The 19373-nt window shown below is 40.3% G+C and overlaps 1 protein-coding gene across 4 annotated transcripts in view; it reads right to left on the bottom strand.

Moving 5' to 3' along the window:
- XPO4 (exportin 4) overlaps positions 1-19373 on the bottom strand; it is an 89655-nt gene that overhangs the window by 66056 nt on the left and 4226 nt on the right. The window contains exons 1-4 of one of the 4 annotated variants that reach the window (XM_052649917.1): positions 6846-6939; positions 3672-3775; positions 1755-1924; positions 1505-1646 (exon numbers count right to left, since the gene is read on the bottom strand). In XM_052649917.1, coding sequence (XP_052505877.1) covers positions 1505-1599 — 95 coding nt within the window. In that variant the 5' untranslated portion in view covers positions 1600-1646; positions 1755-1924; positions 3672-3775; positions 6846-6939. Of the gene's footprint in view, positions 1-1504; positions 1647-1754; positions 1925-3671; positions 3776-6845; positions 6952-14904; positions 14989-19373 lie in introns of those variants that run through there. The other 3 variants (XM_052649916.1, XM_052649915.1, XM_052649918.1) reach the window with 3 other exon arrangements.

Below are 19373 nucleotides of genomic sequence, written 5' to 3'. Positions count from 1 at the left end.
CACTTTTTTTCCCAAAAAGTGAGTGTGGGAGACAATATATAAGTGAACTATTTCCATGTGGAAACCGACAATCAACTCTAAAATAGCTCCTGAACTCACTGGAATTATTATGGTGAGATGATTTTGGATAACACAAGAGATGACATGCACGCACAACTGAAATCTGCCAAGCTGAAAGGCTGGGTGAGTGGGCACATACGGGTGGGGAAGCGGAGACGTGTGATAAATGAACAGCTCCAGGTTGGGGCGGGGGGGCCATCTGTGTGTGTATATGGCGGTGGTGGGGGCGGGGTAGACTGTGATACAAGGGCAGGCTTCAGGGCAAGTTGACAGAAACATCCAAAAGTGTTCATTAAACAACGAATTTAAATAAAGGAAGAAAAACAGCATGAAGGAGAAGAGAATGGTCTGAAACAGGAGCAAATTTTCCTTATGCTGTTAAAACTGAAACAAGCCACACCCTCAATCGGAGACAAACACCTTTGCTCATCCCTGGAACATGTTATCCTTCCAATCTGTGATGCTAACAGGCTGAGTCACACTGGGATTTTTCTCTTGTGCGTTCTTCTACATGAAGCACTTACTAGCACTTTACTGAGTGCCAAGCACTGTGAACTCAGAGACTGCTAGTGAACCGGGCAGGAACAAAGCCACATAGAACACTCTGACATATCTTTTAGGCTGTGTGCATCTCCGTCACCACGACCAGCATCCTTAATCACCAGCAGTTCTCATTACGTAACATTTCTACATTGAGTGTGAAAATAAATATCTGTGCAAAAAGTGTTCAACTGCACAAACTGCACACAATGAACGATGCCTCTCCTTAGGAGACTTGGGATGGAGGGGACTTAAAAAAAAAAAAAAGATATACAGTAAACGAGTTTCTCCCAAAACCTGTATGGCCAGTAGTTTTCCTCATTTGTTTCTAAATCACACAGGCAATGAATTCACACAATCTTGTAAAATTTTTAAACAATACAATGTGTATACTATAAAAAGAAAACTCACTCTCACCCCATTCCTCAGACCTGACCCCTCTTCACAGGAAACTTAAGAAGAATGCAGTGCTTTCTGCTCTATGACCTTCCCAACACAGCTGTCTCTATGTACATGTTAATGTACATGTTAATGGTGCCTGACTTTCCCCAACCCTCATGGCTACTCACCTATGTCTTATAATATACACCAAGAACCAAAAGAAGCACAAGTAAGTATAAAGGATTTTCAACCGAGTCAAAGATCAACTTTCATTTATAAACAAAATTCTGGAACTGAACAACAAAAAGCCCTAACATCCAAGCACAATCTATTCAAACAAATGAAACCCAGTGTCACAAGCTTATAGTAAAAAAATCTTCCTTCATTAAGTTTCAAAACAACCTACAATCATATGTACGTGAATTTTTAAGATATGAGCCCACACAGAGCTTAACCATAAACATCAGTGACTGAAAAGCAAAGGAAAACCCAGCCCGAGGATGGGCTGAGAGCAGGTACTCACTGAGGCCTCTGCAGGACGTACGTCAGGAGGAAGGTGCGCAGGGACTCGATACTGCCCTTCTCCAGGAGAATCCACTCTCGGACCACGGCCTCCATGATGGCTGTGGCAGCTTGGAAGAGGACATAGTCCACTTTACTCGTTTCTGGGGAAGAAACCAGACACCGTCTTTAAATAGCATCCCACCTTCCCCTGCGCATTCTGAGTTTATTAATTTTAAAGAGAACTTTCAGACAAGGAATGAGATGGTTACCTGTTCCTTTTTTATCCAGTGACCTTGCTCTAGCACCACAAAGAGGTTAGTTCCTCTCAGAAGACACCTCAGGCAGGTGGCAGCTAGTCACCGATCACAACTGTCACAAACTTTCCTCACCTCTCTTCAACTGTTACTTCCAAAGCATGAAGAACTAAAAAATAACACAGCTTTAACAAAAATAAAATAAAAATAGAAAGCAATCAGAAAACGTTCTAAGAGATTCTCACCCTGTGCAAAACAGAACTTTGTATCTGCAGAGAATCTGACAAATGAGCCTCTGAACATTACTATCTGAGATGAGCCATGCTGTCAAGATATTTCAAGTTTGTTATGTAATTAAGCTTTGAGCAGGATGGCCCATCTCCAATACCAAGTTCAGAAATGAGTACAATCACGTTCAGGTTCTTTTCCTCAAAATGTTTAAAAAATAAAAAAGTCACATTTACACACGGTGAGAAGTTCTTGTGAATTTTCTGATTGCAGTAGTGATCAAACTGAGTAAAATCCCAAAGCTACACTCAGAAAGATCCAGCCTTAATGAGCAAGTTATAGCATCTGCACTGAACCCACTTCTGAGGGGAAACCAGACACCATCTTTAAACAGCAGCTCATCTTCTCCTGCGCATTCTGCGCTTATTTATTTTAAACAGAACTTTTAGACAAGGAAGGAGATGGTTACCTGTTCTTTTTTCACCCAGTGAACTAAAACTGAATCAGGAGAGTTTAAAAAAAAAAAAATAGAAAATTAACATACTGAAGAAACGCTTTACATTAATTTTCTATTTTTTTCTTTTATTCATCACCACTATTATCGGTTTCCAAAGCAGGAGCATCAAAAGGGAGAAACAGTCAAAATGAAGTCAAGAAAAAGTAGAAATTTTCTGAAGCTCTACAAAATAACCATCATGTGCAACCCATACAGAGTCTGATCCGACTCCGGGTTTCTGCCAAGATCACTGCACAGGAGCGCCTGAGGCCCAAGAGACACTTATAGGCACAGAACAGCACCTACAATGACTTCTCAGAAGAGCATGAAGACAGGGACAGGCACATCATTTTCTCTGCTTTTCAAGTGCAGACCATTTACAAATATTACAAGTGATCTTGACACAATTTTCTATAGAAGTGTTCAAAGAAAGGTATGCCTACGTCAATTCCTATCATACTAGGCTATAGTGGGGGTGGGGGGTTGAAAATATCAAAACTAGTAAGAGGAATCAATCTGGACCTTTTTTTTGGATTAGTCCATGCCACTTTAATATGAATTCTAATTGAAATGGTAATCAGAACTCACAAAATTTTAGAAAACTTAAAATATAATGAATAAAGCAATAGTGTCCAAAAATGTAAACCTATCTTAAAAAGATGCATCTAAAGTTCTAGCAGGAAAAAAATGTTTTAGTCAAAGAGGACTTGAAACAGAAACCAGTGCTATCTATTTAGCTCACTAAGGAGAAATACGGTACTGCCTCATAAAAGTAATTCAAATCATCTACTATAAACCTCTTCTTAAAACAATGGTTATTTGCCTATCTGCACTTTTCACTGAAATGTAAAGTTTTTAAGGACCTACAATCCTTAAGCATGGATTTGAACAGGGAAGCAATATTGTAGGGACTCAGAATTTTAGAAACAGAACCCGGCAGATCCCCTAATCTGATCCTCGCACGTCACAGCTGAAGAAGCTGTCGCATCGAGAGACAGAGGAGACTGAGGCCCGTGTGGCTGGCCCTGTCTGCTGGGTGATGTGGGCCCACCCTGAAAGCAGGCACCAGGAGGAGGCCCGGCAGGCACTCCCGCTTCTCATGACCACTGAACATGCTCCTGTCTAACTTGCTTACAGTCTAGCCTTTTTCTTCCCTGCCCCCTTGTTTGCAATTGTAAGGGGACAATTACAGAAAGTAAATGACATACATTAGTTTTCAAGAGAACTCTTTTCCTTAGGTAGCTGTTTGGTATCAAATGAAGATCTCTGTACTACTATTCCTGTAAGAAAATGTCTCTAAGAAAGGAGGAATCTGAAAAAAAAAAAAAAAAAGAAAGAAAGTCAGATTCCAGATTTAAAAGTAGTTTTCCTAACTTAATAAAAAGTTCTTTTTCATAAACACTGCCGTTGGCCTTCCTAAACTGCACTTAAACATAACAGAAACATGCAGAAGACGGCAGCCAGAACTCTGCAAGCCTGCTGGCAGCAGGTGAGGCCTTCGCACACACAGGAGCCTCCGTCTTGCTCTCCGTCTTGCTCTCCGCTGAGACGCTCAAAACTGCAAGGTCCCTGTGCAGAGCTCCTGGCTCAGCAGGAATCACTAGCACTCTCAAGGGTGATTTCCCACTGACTAGGACACTGTCTGAAAAATGACAAGTTAATTTAAGCCACCTTAGCAGGAAGCTTTTACTTCCTACCACAGTAACTCTAACAACAATTACATAAATAAATTCAGGTGCATCTTGTCGGCCACCTGAAGCCAGACACAGACAGGAAGACTAAAGAGAGAGCGACGCTGAGGGCCGGAAGCACCAGCACTGCCTGCCAGCATCCAGCACCTGCACGGTCCTCCCCGCTGGGACTGCCATCCAAAGCGGAGGCCACGCAAGCTGCATGGTGACACACGCACACCAGCAGCAGTAAGGCTCTGATTTGCTCTCTCTCGGCTGTCTCTAAGAGGAAAAACGAGAGAAATCTTCTTCTCCCAGAGAGCTCCAAAAGTGCTGGAACCACTCAGGTCTGGGGGGGATTTCTTCAACAAAAGCAGAACGCACAGGTTTCCTGAAGGAACATCTGACCCTACAAAACTAGAAAATTCCTAAGTGCCAAAGACTTTTGAGGCGAAAACGTCAGAAAATGCCCTTCTAACAAAACGCAGAAGCATGCAACATGCACACAAGTGCACACACACAGAAAAGAGCAAAGAAATTAAAGCTACAATGAAAACAAAAGGTTAAGACGAGAAAGAAATGAGGAAAAATGAGAAATAACAAAACTTAAGTAAGAAGAGAGAAAGAAGAATTTTAAAAGGCCAGAAAAAGGAAGCATCCAAGAGAAAGCCTCCCCTTCATCAGAACCTATCACCCAGACACTCCACACAAGTGACCTATATCCTGAAACAAGAACATGAAAACCCTGGATTGCGATCGACTGCCACGTGCGTGAGAAGTCTTCTCAGAGGAACTAACGTTTCTGGGCTGGTGGCAACTGGGTAAGGAGTTAAGCTTTCCGTGAAGTTCAGACGTCAACATTAATGTAACACCGGGCTTTGCAGTACATTAATGATTATGCTTGTAACACATGCACCCAACTTTTAAATAGTTATGTCTCAAAACCCAAAATGCTTTCAGTAGCGTGGCCAGAACTAGCAATACTATTCTTTTGAAATTTTTATCAGGAAAACAGAAGTATTCTAAAACAAGCTCAAGTCATAACAAAGCAACAGTTCTTCATAAAATATACATACTCTAAAAAGGAAAGAGTGGTAAACAAATACACTCTAATAACATACTTATCACTGAGACAGGTATTTCCCAGCAGTACAGACTGATAACCGAGTCGTGGCCCGAAGTCGGATGAGACACAGCAGGGACCTGCTGACACAGTTAGGCCCAAACCTCCAAAGCCAGGCTTGGATCACCTGAGCTTTTCTCCCTGCACTGACACTGACAGCTTCAAGGCCATAAGGATGAAGAAGCAGGCTCCCTTCAACTCTTAATGATCTTCAGTTTTGCTTCTTTTAATTTAATACTGAGTTAAATATTCTCCACATGGTAACAAGTTTTCTTAGTGTCAGAAACAAATTCAACCAAGTATAAAAATTGACTACTCAAAAAAAAAAAACCTGCCTCATTTAGAATTAAAGGTGAGTATTAGACTGCTTCTCTAACTTAAGCTCTAACTCCCGGAGGGGACAGGGCCGCCTTTACCACCGCTGCCAGCTCCGAACAGAGCACAGAGCACTTTTCAAAGGCTGCCTGACATGTGGTCATGGGGCAATGACCTTCACCTGACCTCTCGCCAAGTGCTTTCCCGTGTTGCTGTATCTGCGCCTCACTACAACTTAACACGGTCAAGTCCATTTAAGGAAACGGCATCATTATGCCCATTTCACAGATGGAAAAGGCTCCGAGGAGCAATGTGACTTCCTGTGCTGCTTCCAGGCTGCAGGTACCCCGGCGCCCAGCCCTTCCACTGAAGGCCCTGACCCGGAAAGCACTGCGCACACAGAGACCGACTGTGGGCTATTTCCCAGGGTGCTGGGGGCTAGCAGATTAGCCTTCCAAAAGCACAAGAACACAAGGTAGATTTTTCAGCTCCTGACACTCAACTAACCAATTCTGTAGTCATGGACACCTCAAACAGGCTTCCTTTCAGAGTCCCCAATAGGGAATACAAAAAATGATTCCAAATAAGAAAAACAGCCAACAAAAATCAGGTCATAAAATAACAATGAAATCTCTCTTATAATAATTGAAAAATATCTAAGAGGCAAAGAGAATGTCATCTTTGAACAAGTTATAACTGCTGTTATTACTTTTAAAGGAAAGAGATCACTCTCTATGTATGTCAGATATAAGGTACAAACAAAACACTTTTTACAAGAGTAAAACCTCAATGTTTCATTTTATGACACACAGTGAAGAACCCACACAGAACTAATATTCACTACATGAGCTGAGTACAAACTATTATATATGATTTTTTTTTTAACTGGAAAAAAACAAAAACAAAAAACAACTAAAAGAAACTGTAGAAATCTCCAAAAATAATCTTAACTTTAAAACACTGGGATGAATTACGGTGCTTTTCCTGTAAGTGATATCATACTTGAAAACAATAGAAAAAACATTAGCTTTTCCTCCCACCATTATGACATTATGGCCAATGATAAAACAACTTATTGAGTGCGATACTTAGTGAAGACAAATCCAAAGCAAAACCAAAGTTTTCTCTCTGGCCTTATGGAATATCTTTAAAGTCACTCCAGTGGAATGACTAATGGAAAATTTAACTGTACAAACCTGCTCATTTTTAAATGAATTCAAACATCTAAAGTTCAAGATAGAAAAATTAGATATTTTTAAAGTAAACACACTTACCCAAAATATGCTTGCAAACTGCAAATGGTGATTTTGACTTCCTAAATGATAAGAATATATGCTCAGCATGCTGGCGCTGCTCAGTGTTAACCATGGAAGGTGGTGCCTTGAGAGTTAAACACAAACACAGAGCACACTTGTTTAATAAGGAGGCTTCAACAACAGCAATCCTTTTACCCACAACAACAGAAAATATTTTTACTTTCGGGGACAACAGGAGGACAAATTCTTGCTTAGAAACTACAGTATTAAACATTATAATAAACACCAAAAAAACATCTTCAAGAAAACAGAAGAAACTCCTGGCAAGGTTTCAATCAAGTTGCCTAACATTTCTGAAAGGTAGATACTTATTTTACACTTTTTGGTAAACTTTTAAAAAACATAGCTAATATTGTCTTTTATTTCCAAATATACCATTCCGTTTAAACTGATGAAGTTCAAATAACTTCTAAATTCTTGGGCACAGGTGAAACTGAATCCAAAGTTACTAAAACCTGATTTCTAAAAATGATCTTTTAAGATAGTCTGCTCAGGTCTTCAAGTTCCATTTTGTTCTAACAATATTACTTTCAAAGACAGTATCTTCTGAACCAGCCTGACCTAAAACATACATTCCCATTCCACGGTTCGGTTATCTTTGACTTCACTGAGACCCATCTGAAGCTTAGACGGAGAGACTAGCTTGTACAGAATACAGATTAAAATATCAGATTCCTCAATTGGGGGAGGGGGGAGGTGGCAAGAAAATAAACCTCTGTTGCTATAACCAATATAAATCGGGGAAATCACTTCAAGTGTATTCAAAGACCTAGGAAGATGAAAAACATTTTGCCAGATACATTAAATCAATACTCAATATAAAGTCTATCAACTATGCAACATTAGTCACTCTATTTTCAGTTAAAATAGTTTTAAAAAATCCAAGAAAAGTCAACTAACTTTGATTTTCTTGCCTAAAGGAATTCTAATTAGCTAAAGCCAGTTCAGACTACTATTCCTAATGATACAGCACCCTCTACAGCTCTCCAGGTAAAAATGAAAACATTTCCACTAAAAACTACAGTAAACAGAGAAGGATTACGCTGTGCAGCACAAGGGATTGTGGCCCTTGTCTTGTGATGATCCACAATGGAGTATAACCTACAAAAACACGGACTATGCTGCACACCCGAAACCAGCACTGTAAACCATCTATGTATCAGTCTTTCTAAAAGAACTGTGTTACATTCTGTTTGTTTTGGTTTTTTTCCCCTAATTTTGGCTGCACCAGGTCTTAGTTGCAGCACTCAGGATGTTTAGTTACAGCAGGGGAACTCTTAGTTGCAGCATGCAGGGTCTTAGTTTCAACCAGGGATCAAACCCGCATCCCCTAAATTGGAAACACAGAGTCTTAGCCACTGAACCATCAGGGAAGTCCCATTGACTAAAGGCTTTATTAATAAAATACTGTGAAAAGCTAACTATGCTAAATATAAATATTTTTTCATTTGCAAGTTCTTCATTCCACCATTTTCCCTAATTGAAGGAGTTGAGTCTGTGCTCTCACAAGACTCTTCATCTGCTGACTATGACCTGAATACACAGCACGCTAAACTCTACCACCACCTGCTATACTGTTTATGAATACAAGTTCTACAAACAAAACAGCTCCCAAAGTTAATGATCCTGGGACAGCCTAATATCGTTTACTCAATAAGATACAAGTCTGAATACAATTTTAATATAACATAAAAAATGAATTCCATTTTTAAGTTCAAATGATGAAGTATAAACTAAAAGCCTGTATTAATCACCTGGTTGAACATTATCATACAAACAATAAAATCATCAAGTCAATATGTTAAGGTACAAGATGGTATTCACTTTAATTTCTCAAAACTAAACTTTCAAATTCTCTCTCCTTGAAAATGAGTTTGTAACAGTTTCCAAATAGCAAGTTATTATTAAGTCCTGAGAAACTTCTTTGTCTTAAAAAAAAAAAAAAATCCCCAGTGCCCGAAGATTCAACAGGCTGGGAGTCAAAGCCAAACACACTCCCCAAGACCCGCAGGCAGCTCTGACCTAGAACGCCCTCCTCTTCACAGCTGCTTCAATCCTGTCCCTCTTTGCCAGCCTCTCTTGACCTTCCCCTAAATGGAGCACAAGAGACGTCTCTACCCCACCTCGCACCACCAACACATGTGAGCCCCCAGTACCCACACGTGGAAAGCCGCCATCACCCGACTCATACTGCAGGTATTTGTTGCCCTCTGTCCTTTCTCTACTGTTTCTGTGACACCAGAGCCCTCCTTTCACTCATGACACTTACTGAGTATGGAGCACGCAGCATAGTTTTCACTAGACAGGTAGACAGGGATATAGTCTTTCTGCTTACAACAGGTCCACTCTCTTAAAAATCCCTTACAGCCATCAGAAAGACCTGGTTTCTAATTATTTATCTGTGCAGCACAGCAGTTCGGAAGCCTTGGGCAAGGACCCCTCTCTGGTCCCCTCATCTAATGATGCTAAGGAATGCACCTTATAATTGCTAAGAGAACTGTGGTTAAAAACGTGCTTATGGATCTCCCAAAATCAACCTACAGTAATTAAACCTTTTTGAGACTTAAACTGGAATTGTATTATCTCTGAATATGACAAGGTGACCCAAACACATCTAAAAAAAGAGAAGAAACAGTGAAAATAATTTGGAAAAGGGGAGCTTTAGGGCCTTATGCTAAATGAAAAAAGTCAGAGAAAAGCAAATCCTTATGGTCTCGCTTACATGTGGAATATAACAACAACAAAATGCAAAACCATAAGCATAAGATACAGAAAACAGAAATTGGTGGCTGTCAGAAGCAGAAGGGGGGAGTGGTCAAAATGAATGAAAGTGGTTAAAAGGTACAAACTTCCAGTTACAAAACAACTAAGTCCTGGGTGTGTAAAGCACTGCCTGGTGACTGCAACAACCATTCCGCTGGCTGTTTAGTCACTAAGCTGGTATGCCTCTGCAGCCGCCAGGCTCCTATTCCATGGGATTTCTCAAACAGGAATACTGGAGTGGATTGCCATTTCCTTCTCCAAGGGATCTTCCCGACCCAAGGATCAAGCCCAGGTCTCCTGAATTAGTAGGAGATTCTTTACCGCTGAGCCACCTGGGAAGCCCACAATTAATTATACTGAACTGCTTATCTGAATATTGCTAAGAGAACAGATCTTAAAAGTTCTCATCACACACACACACACAAATTATAAAAATATTGGCGATGGATGTCAACCAGACTTATTATGGTGGTCATTTATCAATATATACAAATCATTATGTCATACATTTGAAACTAATATAACTTGGGTGGGGTTTTTGGGGCTGTTTTTTGTTTGTTTTGTCTTTGACCTCGTGACACGCAGGATCTTAGTTCCTGACCAGGAATCAAACCCTCGCCCGCTGCACTAGAAGCACAGAGTCTTAACCACTGGACTGCCAAGGAAATCCCTGAAACTAACATAATGTTAAATGTCAATTACACCTCAAATAAAAAGTAAATCACACTTGAGGTTCAGAAAAATAGCCATTTAAAAACATGAAGAAAAAGAATAATAAGAAGGGGAGTCTTATCCAACCAGATATAAATACTTAAAATAATAATTTAAGTGTCAACACTTCAGTTCAGTTGCTCAGTCGTGTCCGACTATTTGCGACCACATGAACTGCAGCACACCAGGCCTCCCTGTCCATCACCAACTCCCAGAGTTCACACAGACTCATGTCCATTGAGTCAGTGATGCCATCCAGCCATCTCATCCTCTGTCGTCCCCTTCTCCTCTGCCCCCAATCCCTCCCAGCATCAGTCTTTTCCAATGAGTCAACTCTTCGCATGAGGTGGCTAAAGTATTGGAGTTTCAGCTTCAGCATCAGTCCTTCCAAAGAACACCCAGGACTGATCTCCTTTAGAATGGACTGTTGGATCTCCTTGCAGTCCAAGGGATTCTCAGGAGTCTTCTCCAACACCACAGTTCAAAAGCATCAATTCTTCGGCGCTTAGCTTTCTTCACAGTCCAACTCTCACATCCATACATGACCACTGGAAAAACCATAGCCTTGACTAGACGGACCTTTGTTGGCAAAGTAATGTCTCTGCTTTTTAATATGCTGTCTAGGTTGGTCATAACTTTCCTTCCAAGGAGTAAGCATCTTTTAATTTCATGGCTGTAATCACCATCTGCAGTGATTTTGGAGCCCCCTAAAATAAAGTCTGACACTTTCCACCTCCAACACTTAAGGCATAATAATAATTTAAAACACAGTAAAAGAGCAGGAAAAAACAAACCATGGAACAGAGAGAATTCCCAGAAACTCATGAGATGCAACAAATTAGTGAAGACTAAACTTTACAATAAAAGGCACTAGAACGTTGGGTATTTATAAGCAAAAACGTAAGATTAGCTCTCTACCCATTTATACACATAGTAATAAATTCTAGGTGAAAATGAAAACCAAAACTTTAAAAAAACTTTTAACAAGACACAGGAAAATAGCAGGGTAGGGCAAGACTTTTTAAACAATAAATAAAAGGCACAATTTTTTAAATCAATTCAATTATATTAAAATAACTTCCTAAACATTAACCATAAATAAAAGATGATTAGAAGACAATAACTGCACTGCATGTAATTAACAAAGGATTAATCATAAAAACCCCAAAAAGAAAGGACAACATGGAGCATGACCGGCAGCTCATCCTCTTCAGTCCCAGAGCTAAGGCACTGTCATTGGCGCTTCCTATTACATGCAGCCAAATCCAATCTCAGCAGAAAAATAGCCAATGGACAGACAACTCACAGAGTAGAAGGAAAACTGCTTAATAAACAAGAGGACGTACTCGATCTCACTGGGAACTTCAGAAATGCACGCTGAAACAATGAGCTGTCTCTGAATACTTGACAGAAGTCCAGTACAAAAACAAGAGCCTGGGGAGCTCAGGGTACTGCAGACAGTTATAAACTGCTGACAATCTAAAATGGGCCATTCACTTGAAATTCACAAATCTCTAGAGTAAGTTCATGGTCTTCAACAGCAAGGTGTGCACCTGTCCACTTCTGGGCATTTATTCCTAGAGAACCTCTGCCCTACACTCAGACATTCCTATAGGACTGTTAACAACAATGACACCCCCACCAATGGGGAATACATGCAGTACCACCATAGAATGGTTTGTAAGAGCTATGTTTATCAAGGAGATAAACTCTGAAAGTTATTCTGAAGAAGCAAATGATGAGACATATACAATATATCATTTATGTAAAAAAAAATTTAACTCAATATACTATATTAACCTTTGTAGGCAAAGTGTACAAACATGGAAAGGAAACAACTTTAAAATCGTGGTTATCATTATGGATGAAGAAGCAGGGTCTGAAGAATGGTATCTAAAGGAAACCCAAAGGGACCTGAATCACATCTGTGATTTTTTTTTAAAGACTGTAAGTAAAATGACTATTAACATATTACCCAAGGAGACAGGTACAGGGGTATGATTTATATTGTTCTATGTGCTTTCCCACTTATTTAACATGTCCTTTTTAAAATGAGTGGGCATTCAATCCTGATAGTAATGATGACCAGATACCTTGAACAACTCTTTCGCTAAAACCAAATTAAAGTAGTGAATAAAACATTTCTTTAAAATTGTAATATACTGCTGCGCTTACAAGAAATCAAGGAATCCCCAGAAGTGAGAAAGGAAGCAAAAGCAGGGCTCCAAAGATGACATGACAGCATGTTCCTGTGGATCCACCCTGGAGACACATACCAACCTTGAGTGACCTCAAGCTCCATCTGGATAGCTGCCCAAGGTGTAGCACACAGGAGAGACGGCCAGGGCCCTCCTGAGACAAGAACACACTCCACAGAAAGCTAGCATCCTCTGGACAAGGGTAAACTTTTTAAAAAATGGGGAGGAGGAGGAAGGAAAAAAGGGAGAAGCTTGCCAGTCTGGCCCCCAGTGGCAGATGAAGGAGGGAAAATGACTTCAGACAGCTGACAACCAGAAGCAGGTCCACAGACAGGTTTCTTGTTCCATTTCAACAGAACCCATGAGGCCCGGAAACTTTTACCCAAGAAACATTAAGTAGTCCTGTGTCTTGGAGTTTACCACAAACAGTTCCAGAACTGGTATTAGAATTCTAAACATATGAAGACACAAGCCACCCTAAGTTTGCAGAACAGCAAATCAAAGGATCAAACTAGCAACACTCACAGATACTGGAAACGCCAGAAATTTAATATAAAATGTTTGAAATAAAAATTTAAAACATATGAAGCAGATGTTATCAAAAATAAAAACTTTTGTACATCAAATGATACTATCAACGGAGATAATGGCAATTCAGAGAATGGGAGAAATTCAGAAAATTATTGAATATCACAAGTCACCTATCTGATAAGGGATTAATAGCCAGAATCTATAAAGAACTCCTACAACATCAGCTAAAAATAAAAAATAATTTTAAAATGGGCAAAGGAAGGGACCTCTCTGTCCATCCAGTGGTTAACACTCCTTGCTCCTAATGCAGGGGGCACGGGTTTGATCCCTGCTTGGGGAACAAAGATCTTGCACGCCACATAGCATGGCCAAAAAAAAAGGAGGGGGGGCAAAAAACCTGAATACATGTTTCTCCAAAGAAGATAATACACAAATGGCCAAAAAGCACTTGATAAAGTCTCAAGATCACTAATCTGGGAAACATGTCAACATTGCAATGATACAGCACTTCATGAAACACAACAAAGCTAAAAAAAAAAAAAAACAAAACCCAGAAAATAACTTGTTGGCAAGGATGTAAAGAAACTGGAACCCTTGTCCACTGCTGGAGGGAATGTAAAATGGTGCCAGGTTAAAAAAATACATAGCCACCATGGAAGATAGTGGCAGTTTCTCAAAAAATTACACACACTATACAAGACAGCATTCCACCTTTAGGTATACATTCAAAAGAACTGAAAGCACGACTCAAAAAGATTGTATACCAACGTTCATAGCAGCACTATTCAAAATGGCCAAAAGGTAGAAACAACCAAGTGTCCACTGACGGACGAATGGATAAATAATACATCCACAGGATGGGATATATTCAGTTTTATAAAAGAATGAAATTCTGGCACATAACGTGGATGAATCTCAAAAACCTTATGCTAAGTGAAATAAGACAGCCACAAAAAGACAAATACTGTATGATTCCACACATATGAGATACCTAAAATAGTTGAATTCATGGAGAAAGAAAGTAGAATAGTGGGTACCAGGAGATGGGGTACGGGGAGAATGTGTAGTTATTGTTTAGAGGAACCAGTTTCACTTTCGGAAGATAAAAAATTCTGGACATATTGATGATGGTTGCACAACAATGTGAAAGTACTCAAAATGGAAAATTTTACGTTATATTTTACCACATTTTTAAAAAATATATAAGAAAGAAGATAACACAACAGAGCCTTCCCAGGTGGTGCTAATGGTAAAGAACCCACCTGCCAATGCAGGAGACTGAGACACAGGTTTGATCCCTGGGTCGGGAAGATCCCCTGGAGAAGGGCGTGGCCACCGACTCCAGTATTCTCGCCTGGAGAATCCCATGGACAGAGCAGCCTGGCGGGCTACCGTCCATGGGGTCGCCAAGTCAGACACAACTGAGGCGACTTAGCATGAACATGCACAAGACAACAGAATTTTGAGGCGCAGTAAGAAAAACTTGAATATTCATAGACATAGACCTTGTTTGGATGGTAGTTACAAGGGTATATACACAACTGTCTGAACTCCTCAAAATGAACATCCAAAATTTGTGAATTTTACTGTAAGTTAATACACCACAAACAAAATATTTTAAAAACTCAATGGGCAAATTAAAAGATAGACTAGATACATTGAGAAGAAAACTGAACACAGATATGAAAAATTATTTAGAATGAAGGAAGACACAAACATTAAGAGTCTTAGAGGACAAAATCAAAGTCAGTTCTCTGCCCGCCTGGGAGCCCCAGGAGCTGGCCCGCAGACACCAGGCCCTCCAGCCTCCTCACCTCTTCCTGGCCCCAGGGCCTCCTTTCCGCACCAAGGCCACAGCTCTCACAGGGCTGCTTGCCCCTACAGCCACAGTCCTCTCTCTGCCCTGGACACATTGCGGGAGAAAAACGACATTATCGTTTTTTAAAGAAAATGCAGAAACATGTTTAACAAATTAAGATCAATGACTAAATTTTTAGCAAAGTAGGAATGAATGGAGATTTCCTTAACCTGATAGAAAGATCTTTAAAAAAAAAACAAAAAAAAAAAAACTACAGCAAACATCAACTAATGTTGAAACAAAAAGGCTACTCCCTTGAATTGTCAGTAAACTGTTAGTAAACCATCAAGGTCCACTGGACTCAACTTTGGAGATTTCTTTCTAAAGCAGTTTTAACTATTTGCAAGGCTTAATATTTCATGATTTTTACTTAGAGGTCTTCCAAAGAATAAAGGCAAATTCTACTTTTAAAAAACAAAATAAAACTCACTGTAATTTGAAGTCACTTATGGATCCACTGGACTTTCTTCTAAGATACAGAAAATGATCTTGGTGATCACAGTTTTTCTATATCTTGAAAAATTTTCTTACTTCATCATTCTAAGGATTATTTCATCACAACTCATCAATTATTTCAAATTATGCTAAGAAAAAACTAAAATAATAACAAAATTTTTTAAAAAGAAGTGATTTTAAAGCCTCCTAGAAAAGTAATACAATAGTAAAATAAAAATAAATCAGCACCATTACATTATCCTCAATTTTTTTTTTACTACATTGCTCAGAGTATAATATGATCTTCCTAGAAGGTAAAAATGAAACCTGGGAACACCATCTTTGTAGCTTTTTAAGTTTCATTGAACAGTGTTGAGAATTAAGAATTTTTCATTTTTTAACCATAATGACAAAGAGAAAAAAATTGATAAGGAAAGGCATTTCACAACTGAAATGTAAATCAGAAGATGAATGCAAAAAGACATACAGCAACATACTAAACCCACTGTCTAAAACAGCAGTGACTGGCCACATTTGTTGAAATTAAATGAAACTTCAAGGGGAAGGGGACATACATGTACCTCTGATCCATGTTGATGTAGGGCAGAAACCAACACAATATTTTAAAACAATTATCCTCCAGTTAAAAACAATTTTAAAAATAGATGAAACAGAAAATTCAGTTCCTTGGCTGCACTAGCCACATTTCAAGTGCTTAACTTAACACCCCATGTTGCTGGCGGCTACCACACTGGACCACACAGAACATTCCTATCACAGCACAGAGTTCTAAGGGACAACTCCACTAATGATGATAAAACTGATCATATAAGTGTAATCTCAGCCCTTGTCTTGTGATGGTGATACTCGAAATCAGTTCTCAGCTGAGGCCTCTGTGTGCCCCAGGGGGCAGCTAGCAATGTCCGAGACACTTCTGGTTGCCACAACTGGGAGGGGGCGCTGCTGGCAACGAGTGTAGAAAAGGCAAGGATGCTGCTAAAGGTCCTACAGTGCACAGCCCAGCCCGAAACACCAAGGGTGACAGGGCTGAGAAACCCTGCCCCAGGTGGATTTTCTCAGACTCAAGAATCAACAAGCGAACAACATAGCTCCAAGGACAAAAAGGCAATTCAGAATTCTCATCCATTACACAGAACTACTTCATTACCCAATATTCTGTCACAAGAACCTGAACCAACATGATTTGCTAAAAGGATATGTGACAGTGTCTTCTCTCTTATGATGTCTGTGTAAGAAAATCTGCTTGATACAGTTCATGATTCTACAGCAAGAAAAAGAATCAGAATAATAATCTAAAACAAATTAAAGATGGCTTCCCAGGTGGCTCAGTGGTAAAGAATCCACCTGCCAATACAGGAGACAAGGGTTCAATTCCCGGGTCGGGAAGATCCCCTGGAGAAGGAAATGGCAGCCCACTCCAGTACTCTTGCTTGGGAAATCCCATGGACAGAGGAGCCTGGCAGGAGTCACAAAGGAATCAGTATTTACAGACCAGATAATGAAACCAAAGAGATACAGTCACACTTTACACCCGAGCTGCCCAAAATAGTAGCCACTGCCCCCACACAACTGTTTTAAAGTAAAAAACTCAGTTCCTCCTTTGCACCAGCCATCTTTCAAGGGCTCAACAACCACCTGTGGTTACTGGCTACCTCACTGGAGAGTGCAGATATAGAGGCCACTTGAACAGAAGACACTTGAAGAAATTTAATTAATTCAGCAAATATTTACTAAGTGCTTCCTATGAGATTACCTAGAGTTACATGATTCCATGCAATGTTATTTGACAGATTAATGTACAAAATAACAGCTATCACTTCTAGAGCACTTACTATGTACCAGGCACTGTATTAAACATGTTTCTTTTCAAGTAAATAAAACCACTTAATCTATATAGTAACTTCCTGGAAATAATATATTTTGCTATTTTGGAGATGAGGAAACAGACACAGAGGTTAAGTGACTTGCCAAATGTCACATGTCTGGTCATGGGTGGAGCCAAGAAGAATCCAAACAGCTTGGCTCCAGAACCGCTATGTTTCCCTGCTGCTCAATTCCTAAGAGTCAGTACTTATGCTGCCTGGTCCAGCAATGGGTTGATTTTCTAACATCTTATCTATGTCACCATCATACTACTATTGCTTTCCAATTAGCTCTCTAATCCCTGCCACAAAGTCACAAAATATAGACAGACCAGCAGAAATGGGGTCAAGGAATTTTATATTTGGAATTTCTGAATTTCATAAAATAAATATATTTTATACTTTTATATGCTTATATTATGGACCAAAATAAAATTTCTACTAAGATAAAAACTCAGAAATTCTTAGCTTATACAAGCTGCTCAAGCTCCCCAGCCTCCCTCAAATACACATGCACTCTCTTTTACCGAAAGAATCATCTTGGCATTAAAAATTTTTTGGAAGAATATTAACATATCCCTCTTCCACCCTAGCTTTGTGCAGAGTCTCATCCTCTCTTTGCAGAACAACGTCGAAAGCCTCCTAACTGGTCTTCGGACTTAACCTCTTACTTCTCTCAGGCCAATCTTCACACTGCCATCACCCAGAGAAACCACAGAACTGGCACGGATTACTGCAGGGCGACCTTAGATCACCCACCCTGCCTATCCCCCTGGGTCCATCTCCCCTCCCATTTACTCATTCCCTTCCTTCAGCAAATATTACCGACCAAATATTAAGTGCAAATTAGGTTCCTAAGCTAATACATATTAGCATCCAGCCAATGAGACCAACATTCATTCATTAATCACACAAACAAATGTAACCCAAGTGGTGCAGATGTATCTAAGTTCAGGACAGGTGAGTCTCACCTTTCTGGGAAGCTAAGGAGGGCATTCCTGAGACCTGAAGGATCAGGTGAGAGTGAGGAAAAGTCCTTCAGGCAGAGGGAGCAGGTACAAAACGCTTTCAGACAGAACCAAGGATGGGATGGGAGATGGAAAGATGGAGAGAGCTGCTGTGCTGATTCAGAGAAAAGCGACGGGAGACAGGTCCTCGGAAGCTGGAAAGATAGAAACTTATCCAGAATCTTACAAAGAGAAAATGTAGTGAAACTTCAAACCCAAGTACCCTGTTTGGAACCCTCCCCTACAACATATTTCCATCCACAAATTACAATCAAATGTCCACTCTGTGTTAGGCAATGTGCTAGATGCTTCAGACACAAGTCAGTCAATGATAAACAAAAACAAACAGAATCTGTGTTTCCCAGGCGCTCACAATCCAGCAGAGGAGTCAATCACATAATCGACAAGTAGCATAAAACTGGAGGTGTCATCAATGTTACTAAAGCAAATGGTGATATGAAATGAGCGTTTAATCTAGTCCAGAGTGCTCAGGCTTGTTTCTGCCAAAGTAAACAATTACACTGAGATCTGAAAAGCCAAACATCCACCCGGTACAAGCGGGAGAAGGCTGTTGCAAGCCAGGGGCATACCTGCTTGGGAGGCTCAGGGAGGAGGGAGCTGATCCAATGTGATGGACAGGTGCCGGTCTACAGAGCCCCAGGAGAGCTTCCCGAGTGTGTGACCAGGGCGGTAGCATCGGGCCCAGCTCTCTCCAAAGGGCCTCGACCTTAATGTGACACTCTGTGGTGGCCATCCTGAAATTCTTAACCATTTTATCCTTGAACCTGTATTTTGTAAGCAAACCCCAACAGGACAATGAGCATGCACAGGAGCAGTGAGGACAGGCACTCATGAACATGCCTCTAGGAGGCCCGGGGCACCCGGCCAAGGGGGCTGGAGTGGGAGCTGGGTCCAAGTGGCAGCAGCAGAAGGGCCCCACCAGCCTGCTGGTCCACCCCAGAGCCTGTCCCTAAGGTACCTGACAGATACAAAATGCTTCAGACTGAACCTAATGACAGGAACTCTGTCAAGACTTAAAACTTTTAAGAAAAAACATTCTGCAAGAATCATCAGCTCTAAATGTACTGCAACTTACACTT

This window comes from Budorcas taxicolor, chromosome 12 (genome assembly GCF_023091745.1).
Source record: "Budorcas taxicolor isolate Tak-1 chromosome 12, Takin1.1, whole genome shotgun sequence".
In the NCBI taxonomy this organism is placed as follows: Eukaryota; Metazoa; Chordata; class Mammalia; order Artiodactyla; family Bovidae; genus Budorcas; species Budorcas taxicolor.
The sequence above is the reverse complement of the archived record's forward strand: the minus strand, read 5'-3'. Positions and strand labels throughout refer to the sequence as shown.